Source organism: Myotis davidii, unplaced genomic scaffold (assembly GCF_000327345.1).
Source record: "Myotis davidii unplaced genomic scaffold, ASM32734v1 scaffold1373, whole genome shotgun sequence".
Classification (NCBI taxonomy): domain Eukaryota; kingdom Metazoa; phylum Chordata; class Mammalia; order Chiroptera; family Vespertilionidae; genus Myotis; species Myotis davidii.
Genome location: NW_006284614.1, coordinates 757,807 through 767,684, shown reverse-complemented (window position 1 = coordinate 767,684; position 9,878 = coordinate 757,807). Strand labels below are relative to the sequence as shown.

At 46.1% G+C, this 9,878-nt stretch overlaps 1 protein-coding gene across 1 annotated transcript in view; it reads left to right on the top strand.

The window, feature by feature from the left end:
• Positions 1-611: 611 nt before the first annotated feature.
• GALNT8 (polypeptide N-acetylgalactosaminyltransferase 8) overlaps positions 612-9,878 on the top strand; it is a 42,441-nt gene continuing 33,174 nt past the window's right edge. Inside the window, exon 1 of the mRNA XM_006754872.2 lies at positions 612-1,144. Coding sequence (XP_006754935.1) covers positions 934-1,144 — 211 coding nt within the window. The 5' untranslated portion in view covers positions 612-933. The remainder of the gene's footprint in view (positions 1,145-9,878) is intronic.

Genomic DNA, 9,878 nt, shown 5'->3' with positions numbered 1-9,878 from the left:
CTGAAACCCGACAATCAATGCGTCCCAGCTGCCTGTCACTACTTGAGCTGATTAAGCAGCGTCAGGGTGGAACCATATAGGAGCGTTTATTCCAAGAATGCTGGCAGTGTGGAAGAGCAGCAGGTCATCCACAAAAATATGCTCTCACATCTCCTACTAGCTGGCTGGTTACATAGGAATAAGGAAGAAAGGCTGCATACAAGGGGGAAGGGTGGGGGTGGCTGCAGGGTCCGTGGCCCCTGTGTCTCCTTCCAGGATCTTGAAGAGAATGGTCAGCGTTCCTGAGGCAAATTCCCAGAGGGCAACAGGGTCCAGGCACAGCAACCAAATCAAAACTGTCCTGTCCTTTGTCTGTTCTCAAAATGCATTTTCTTTTCTGAGCAATGGACCCATTCGGGCCCCAAGGTGTCTCTTATCTTTTTACAGCTCTATTTTTCTCCTTGCAGCACATCCTCCAGTTTCCCAGGAACTGTAAGAAAACTTCTTATCTATAGTAAGTAAGGTGAATACTCATTAAACGATTATGGCTCTATTCTTATTAAGTGCCCTTCCCCACTATCAGACCTCAGTTTGCAGAGCTGTGTGCAGATAGCTAGCAGAGGGCAGGGATCAGTGAAGCAGGGCCATCGCCTGGGGCTCATCTCCACCTTAGAAAGGTCTCCTCAAGTTTGTTGACTTTGACTTCTGAGACAGTGCAAGGTGTACCCAGGGAGCCTGCCAGTCATTGGGTGGTTGCCCGTACATACTCCGCACCTGACACTGCTCAGGGAGAAGCCAGGCAGCCTGTGCCAGCTTTCCGGTCGGAGAACATCTGGTTCCGCAGGCAGGGTGTCATCTCTGCACCCAGGAGACCAGGCTCGGCTGATTCTGATCCTTAGCTTCCCAAGCAGCGACACTCAGCCCCGCAGGGAGCGGCCGAGCCAGTGTAGGAGTATGATGCTCAGGAGACATCTCTGCAAAGTTCTCGGCATTGGGCTGACTCTTGTTATTGTCTACAATCTCCTCCTGGTAGTTTATACCAAGATGACTTTACAAAAGTTGATTCTGGGTGGTGTCCAAAAGGAGCTTCACTTGCCTCTGTCTGAATGGAACGGGACAGTGATAAAGAAACTTTCTCACCTGGAGTTGGAGTTGCAGCATCTGAGTAAGTTTTAACAGTCACTTGGAGGGGATTCTGTGTGTGTGTGTGCGTGCACACGTGTGCACACATGTTCATGCACACTTAGGGACTCTTAGAAGAAAGGAGTGGGGAGAAATTTTAAAATGAGTAAGAGTTCACGTTTTCATCTCTGAGTTGCTCAACTTAGCATCTGACATTGAATTCTATGCCTTCAAATGGACAGTAAGTGTTGAGAATTAGTGGGAATCAGAGCTGTCAACAAAAGAAAACATTCAAACGTTTAAAGGATTTTTGTGAGTTTATTTGAGCCAAACTGTCAACAATTGCCAGGAAGCAGAATCTCAGTGTACTGAGATAATGCTCTGAAAAATGGTGGCTTTTCACTTTTATAAACTTCTATCAAAGGAGGAGATGTAAGTGGGTTACATGAAATCCACTGGTGATAGAGTAGGGAAGTGAGAGAATGCAAAGCAGTAAAACCTCTGGGATTGGATACAAAGCAAAACGATAGATATTTGCTTCTTTTACATAGGTGGGTATAGAATATTAGCAGTGGACAACACGATAATCATCACAATTTGTGGTTTCTTCCCTGGTGTCATTAGTTGTGCCCTGAAGGGTCCAAAAAAAGGGAAGATACAAGTTACCCTGACATTCCACAGGTATGGTATCTTAGATGCAAAAAGATAATAGGCTCAGAAAGATTGAAGTTGATCTTTGTCAGGGAAGATACTGGACTAGGACAGGAATACCCACTATAAACTGCTTTTTAATTAAAGGTTTTAATTTCAGACTGTGCTTCGTGGTTACTTTAGGTGTCTTAGTTTGCAAGGCCGCCATGCAGGCCTTCTCTGAGCTAGTCAGGTTAGCATGTGGGCCCTTTTCATCCACATGATGTGAGTGGTGTGTGTGTATGCTGGCACACAATCATGATCACAAGCACATACATGCAGCCAGGAAGAGGCTCAGCAAACACTCTCAGAGAGGCTCGGGACTCTTTCTGCACAGCCCTGATTAGGACTTTGTGTGGCAGGGCTGACAAACAGAGGTAACTATCTCTGGGGCTAAGGCCTCATTTCCATTTTGCCTTGAGCTGCTGCCAGGGACTGGTGGGGCTTGTTGTATGACCTGAGGTGGAACCCTGATGTCACATGCTGATTGAGTGGTCTAAAGCCAGTGCTTATATCTCCCAGTGAGGCTCCTGGTCTGTGAGTGGAGATGATGAGACCATATCTGCCAGCCTCCCAGGGTTGTGAAATCAATGCAGTGTCGCATATTAACCTCTTCCTTTTATTGAGACATAATTGTCCTTTAACATTATGTTAGTTTTAGGTGTACAGTGTAATGATTCAATTCTTGTACTAACTGAATTGGTCACACCCGCCACCACACTTAATAACAAATATTTTTTTCCTGTGATGAGATCCTCTAAGGTCTACTCTCTTAGCAACTTCAAGTACACAATGCAGTGCTATTAACTGTAGTCACCATGCTGTACATTAAAAGACATCTCAGGACTTACTTATTTTATAAATGGAAGTTTGTACCTTTTGACCCCTTTCACACATACTGCCACCCCTCTCCCCCCTCTGGCAACCATCAATCTGTTCTCTGTAACTATGAGCTTGTTTCCCCCACTTTTAGATTGACATATATGTGCAATTAAATGGTATTTGTCTTTCTCTTTCTTACTTATTTCACTTAACATAATGCCCTTAAGTGTTATAATGTACCCTGCGAATCACAGAAGGACGCCTCAAGAAGTTGAATTAACGAGTCACATTTATTGCAATCCGGGACTATGAGGGGGCATCTTGCTCTCCCAGAACTCATGGTGATAAGTGTTGTGCCCAGATTTCAAGATTCCCAAGGGCCCACCAGGGAGCCAGCGAGTCCGATGCAAAAGCAAAGAGTCATTTATTTCAAACCTAGGTTTGGCTCCCCTGCCCCCCCTTACTGGCACAGCAGCAAGTGGCAGAGAGAGGGAAAACTCTGTGGAGAGAGGTTTTATAGGGGTTTGGGGTAAGGGGAGGAGAAAGGACTGTGGGCCCTGCCGATTGGCCAGGCGCGAGTCGGTGTCTCATTACACAGGATGTGGTCATAGTGATGGCGTGCACTTCCCTTGACTATCATTGGCCAGTCCAGAGAAATCCTGGGCGTGGCCAGCAGCGGCTTGGCTTCCGGGGGGAAAAGCCTTGCTGAGGACATGGCCAAGGTAAGATGGAGGGCATAGCCCTTACCCTGGGGCAGGGTGGAGGGCATAGCCCTTACCCTGGGGCAAGGTGGAGGGCGTAGTCCTCGCCCTTTCAATAAGATGGCCGCAAAACCAGGTTTATTTAGGCAAAAATCACAAAGGTATTGATTACATCCCAGGGTTTGGAATGAGGAACCTGGTTCGCAAAAAAGCAGTTTACAGAAACAGAATTAAGCATGTTAATTACACTTTTGGGTCTTGAGACCACTGAGTTGCCAGGAACTCATTATCTAGAGCCATCGAGGTAATTTAGAGTAATTGCGCTGTCCTGGTCTTGGGGCCACTGAATCAACTGGAACGCATTATCTGTGGCCACTAAAACAATTTAGGATAATTGTGCTGTCCTGTTTCCCAGGTACAGAAGAATGTGCTTTGATAACCAGTAAGATCACAATCAATGGGATATTCACATTACAGTTAATAAGGTATTCAATCGCGTGGGATGATTTATACAGTTCAGGAAATCAAAATAACTTTTCTATTGTTAAACAAAGCAACTAAGTACAGAAGCCAAATAACAGGATTAAAGTTAAACTACAGTTTCTACCTGAGATGATTGCTACCATACTTCATAAGGTCTACCACATTTTAACCTCTTCACATGAATTCTGGGGCTTGCTTTTGATTCTGACTCTAACCCAGCCGTGGGCAAACTACAGCCCGCGGGCCAGATCCGGCCCGTTTGAAATGAATAAAACTAAAAAAAAAAAAAGACCATACCCTTTTATGTAATGATGTTTACTTTGAATTTATATTAGTTCACACAAACACTCCATCCATGCTTTTGTTCCGGCCCTCCGGTCCAGTTTAAGAACCCATTGTGGCCCTCAAGTCAAAAAGTTTGCCCACCCCTGCGTCTAACCCCTATGAATGTTATGTGTCCCAGCATCTGACTCCAGTGAGGGAAGCAGGCATGTTTACCCTGATCCCTGTCATTGCAGGGGTCAAACGCCCTGAAGGGAGGTTGAATGTATGAGCAGGGAAGTGGCTGCAGAGATGTGTGGTTGTGTGCATGTGGGGGCTGGCGGTGGAGAAAGTGTCTTTTAAGATGAAAACTGAACATTGCCCATGTTCAGGGCAAGGCAGAGGGATACGATGGAAGGACAGATGGGAGGATAAAAAGTAAGGGACTAAATCAGGAAAATAGAGAAAAACAGGACAATAGAGGACTAAAGAGATGAGGACAAAAAAGGAGCAAAGAGCAAGAGTCCAGAGCAAGGGAATGGAAGAATGTATATGGAGACAAGACAGAAAAAAAGGAAATGATGTGGATGGGCATAGAAAAAAGGAATCATAAAGCACCATAGCACCTTCTACATCTTCCCTCATAAGATTCTTCATATTTTATTGTGGTATAATTTTCTGGAAGGCATGTTTCATAGGGGCTGGTTTCAGGGATGTCGCACGGAGTGTCTTACCACTTAATCCCCTGTGTCTGGCACATAGAAATTAATTGGATGAGTAAATGAATGAATGAATGTGGGAAAAAGAGAACAGAGGACAGGCAGACAAGGATGGAGGGAAGAGTGATACACGGTAAGAGAGTAATGAAACAGATAAGATTGTCACTCTTGGAAGCCCTGGCTTTGAGCATGTTAACGTGAAAAACCATTGAAACCTGTAAAGAATTTTGTGAGTTTATTTGAACCAAACTGTCGACATATGCCGGGAAGCAGAACCTCAATGAACTGAGATAATGCTCCGGAGAACGGCGGGGTTACATTTCTATTTATACATTCCAATCAAAGGAGGAACATAGGTGGGTTACATGAAATTCATTGGTGATAGACTAAGGAGGAGGGATAAAGCAAAGCGGGGGGAAACCCCTGGGATTGGATAACAAGTAAAATGATGGACACATACTTAGGTGGGTACAGAAACAATTAACAAGGAATCTGTGGTATCTGTCCTGGGCCCAGCACACCTGGCTGTGCCCCAGGGGCTCCATAAAAAGGGAAGTCACAAGTTACCCAGACATCCCAAGGATATGTTATCTTAGATGCAAATAGACAGATAGGCTCACTTATGGTGAAGGTTGACCTTATCAGTGAAGATATCGGCTTAGGACTTACCTGCCCACCATAAGTGCTTTTAGTTAAAGTTTAATTTCAGATCATCCTTTGTGATTACTTTAGGTCTCTGAGTTTGCAAAACTGCCATGCAGGCTTCCCCTGAGCTTGTCAGGTCAGCATGTGGCCCCTTTCGTCCACAAGCACATCCAACTGGGGTGGACATTGACTTGCAAATATGCTCAGTGTAGCATCACCAAAAGGATGCCTATGTACCTGGACAGTCATTGAATAGAATACTCAGACCATGCCACCACTCGCTCACCCAACCCCAGGGCTCAGCCACCTCGGGCCTTAAAGTGGCAGGAGTTCTGTAACCGGACAATCAATGGGCCCGTGCTGCCTGTTATTACTTGAGCCAATTAAGCAGAGACAGGGTTGACTTCTATATGAGTGTTTATTCATTATTGCCGGCAGCATGGGAGAGCAGCAGGTCATCCACAAAAATCTGCTCTGCACCCCACCATAAGCCAGCTGCTTAAATTGATTAGAAGGACAAATATTACATGAGGAAATAGCCAAAGGGTATGCCAAATGGGCAGTTAACAGGTAAGCAGGCTGGAGATTTGCAAAGGCCTGCAGGCATGCAAAAGGGCTGGGGATCTTCGAAGGGCTTAATGATATGCAAGAGTGGAGGATCTTCAAAGAGCTGGTGATTCTGGTTTCTACCAGAAAGCTGTTAATCTTTCCATGATAATAGGCAGCTCCTAATGCGGGGGATGGGCTGCATTTGCAGGTGAGCTCTGAGGTCCAGAGTGCGGCTACCAGCCAGGTTAGAATGTGCCTTCTTTAATCAGAACAAACCAATCACGGTTAACAGAGCATGGTTAATATTTCTTACAATTCTAGCTGGTTCCCCAACATTCTACTTCTGCCCATATCAGTTCTGCCTGCAGCTGGGACACATTATACCTCCACAAGTCAGCTAAAGCCACCCGTGTGCTTCCCTTTCCTTCTGCAATGACCAGTTCCTCCTTTTCTTATTATTTTTGATGCTCCCCATGTTATACCCAGATTTCAAGATCCCCCAAAGATCCACCAGGGAGCTCTGAGTCTGATGCAAAAGCATAGAGTCTTTATTCAAGCTAGCTCGAGCTCCCCGTCCACCACACTCGCCAACGCAGCGGCAGGAGGCAGAGAGAGAGCTCTGTGGGGAGAGGGGTTTTATAGGGGGGTTTGAGTAAGGGGAGGAGAGAGGACTGTGGGCCCTGCCAATTGGCCAGGCGCAAGTTGGGGTCTTGTTACATAGGATGTTGTTGTGTCTATGGTGCGCACTTCCCTTGATTATCATTGGTTAGTTTAAAGAAATCCTAGGTGTGGCTAGCAGAGGCTTGGGCTTCCGGGAAGAAGCTCCTTGCTGAGCATATTGCTAATGGCTTCTGCCCAAAAATGAAGGATCTGGGGCAAGATGGAGGGCGTAGCCCTTGCCCTTTCACCCCACATTCTATCCAGTTTAAGATGATGCGGTGTCAGGCACTTCCTACCAGCTGAGATAAATTTCACAATGTCTTCTGGACCCTGTTTCCAGATCACAAAGGCTCTTTCCTGAAGGGCTTCCTGAAAAGAAGTCTGTTCAGTTATGCAGCATCCTGGTTGCTCTTTGCCTCCAGGAAGACTGGAGGATATCATAACTCAATAAGGATGTTTAAACATGGATGTAAACATCATATAGTACAAAAGCAAATACACGATGATAATGACATCCCTATTGCGGAGGGTTTGATGACTTTGAAGGAATTTTTTGGAAAACTCCCCAGGGCGTCTTAAAGGCTTCTGCAGAATGGTGACATTGGATGTGGCCCCTTTGGATCCTAGAAAGTTTCTATATAAACTGAGAATGGTCTAGTGGCACTGTATTCTTCCTGTGGACTCTGCACTTATGTCCTCAAACTGACTCTAGGGTGTCCCGGTCCAAACAATTTTCCAGTTGGCAGCAATGAGTAACAGAGGAAAATCAGATGCCCCCTTCCCCCAAAGAGGAACACAGGGGAGTTTAAAGGAACAGAGAACTCAAACAACCCTTTGACCCCCACATGCTTAGTAAAGAAAAGTTTGAATAAAAATACTATTCAATTTGGAATATTGTAAAATTTCTGCTCTCACTTTGTCTACCTGAGCAAATATGCAAATATGCAAATATGCAGGGTATTCACATGAGCCTTCTTTGAAAGACACTCCATTTATATTTATTTGTTCTTTCTGAGTTTTCTTTGACCCTCTTATTTATTTATTTATGTATGTATGTATTTATGTATTTATTTATTTTGCCGTAAGCACATCTGTAATTGATTCTCTTTTTTCTTGGGAAGGGTTTTGCTACCTTTCAAACATGTCCTCCTCCCACTTGTGGACTTTCCTGCTTTCCTTTAAGGCAGTGGTTCTCAACCTGTGGGTCACGACTCCTTTGGGGGTCGAATGACCCTTTCACAGGGGTCGCCTAAGACCATCAGAAAACACATATATAATTACATATTGTTTTTGTGATTAATCACTATGCTTTAATTATGTTCAATTTGTAACAATGAAATTGGGGGTCACCACAGCATGAGAAACTGTATTAAAGGGTTGCGGCATTAGGAAGGTTGAGAACCACTGCTTTAAGGGGCTATATATGCAGCTGAAATCCAGTCCCTGTTCTGCTCACAAAGCCATGTGCTGTGCCTGGGGCTGCATCTGCCCAGAGGCAGTTTGCACAGTGAGATGTGTCCTGGCCGAGCTGGTAATCCCTGAGCTGCAACTATCAAAAAAAAAAATAAAAGAGGGTTGTGATTCTTTCAACTTGCAAGAAGAAATACTACATGGGCTAGAGGTGACCCTATAAGTCTGGTAGGAATGTAGTACAGATTTGAGGGAAGATTAGTGGGAGCTAAGAGGGTCCCCATGGTGGAGTATCTCGGTGACCACTTTGGGATTTGATGCTGAGGAGTGTCATTGTCAGTGTTGCATTTGGGAACAATTAATGGGCTCTAGGTTTGGTCCGATCTCAGAAAGGAGAGTCAGACAGCTATGGTGATAGCTCTTTACCTTATTATGTAAACCTGGCTGCCCTTTAGCATATCTTCTGTTGACCTCCTTGTCAGATTTCCTCACTCATTACAGACTTTGCAATGGATCCTGGTTCAGTCTTTGGCTCTGCCCCAAATCCTGCTATCACCCTGGGCCACTGCAATGTCCTGTGGATGACCCATTCAACAGCTCTGCCTTCCCATCTATGCAGTCCATTACCTCCATCCCACCTCATACTTCTACGGTATATGTTGGACTTTGTCATCATCCAGAACTGCTCACCTGTGAAATGACAAATTCAAGCTGTCCTTTGCTGATCACAACTTCATGACTGCAGCATATCCCCTCAGTTGTTCTCTGTAACAGTACCCTTTCTCCGGCTTTTCTTTACCACGATCCACAACTGCATTGCACACTTGTTCCTTTGCACTCTCCTAAGGACCCCCCAACATTGTGTGAAATCAATTGCCCGTCTTTGCTGTGCCTCCACCCAAGTGCTGAGCACTGCTGGAAAAATTCCCATAACTGAGCCACTTCACACTCATGGCCCTGCCTCAGCCAGCCCTCTAGTAGGCCCTCAGTGCTCTGTTTCACAAATAAATTCTCACTCCTGTTTCTTAGCATAACAATTTAAAAAGTTTTCCACTCTTCTCAATATCCTTCCTCACCTCCCCCCGCCCCCTCACCCCCAAGTACAGGAAACAGAAAAACCAGAGAAAAGAAAATAGCCACGCTTTATTGTGTGCCGGGCTCTGTCATAAGGACTTCACAGGTATTAAGCCACATAGTTACCACCGCAGTGCTCTGATGTACTTGATAAACCTATGGAACCAAGAAGAGAAAGCTCCTGAACAAGGTCACACATGTAGGAAGGAGTAGCCACTGATAGTGTAGTGCACTGCTTCTCACATTTTATTGTATAAAACTAGAGGCCCGATGCACAAAAATTTGTGCACTCGGGGGGAAGAGGGGGTCCCTCAGCCTGGCCTGTGCCCTCTCGCAGTCTGGGACCCCTCGGGAGATAATGCCCTGCTGGCTTAGGCCTGCTCCCAGGTGGCAGAGGGCAGGCCCAATCCCTAGGTGCAGCCCCTGGTCGGGCTCAGAGCAGGGCCGACTGGGGAGTTGGGGCACTGCCCCCTGTCATGCACAGAGCAGGGCGGATCAGGAAGTTGCGATGCCACCCTCAGTCACGCTCAGGGTAGGGCTGATTGGGGAGTTGGGGCATTGCCCCCTGTCACACTGAAGGCAGGGTCGATAGGGAGGTTGCAGCGCCACCCCATTATGCACCGAGCAGGGCCAATCAGGGGGTTGGGGCGCTGCCCCCTATCACGCACAGAGCAGGGCCCATCAAGGGGGTTGGGGCTTTGTACTCTGTCACACACAGAGCAGGGCCCATCAAGGGGGTTGGGGCTTTGTAATCTGTCAAAAA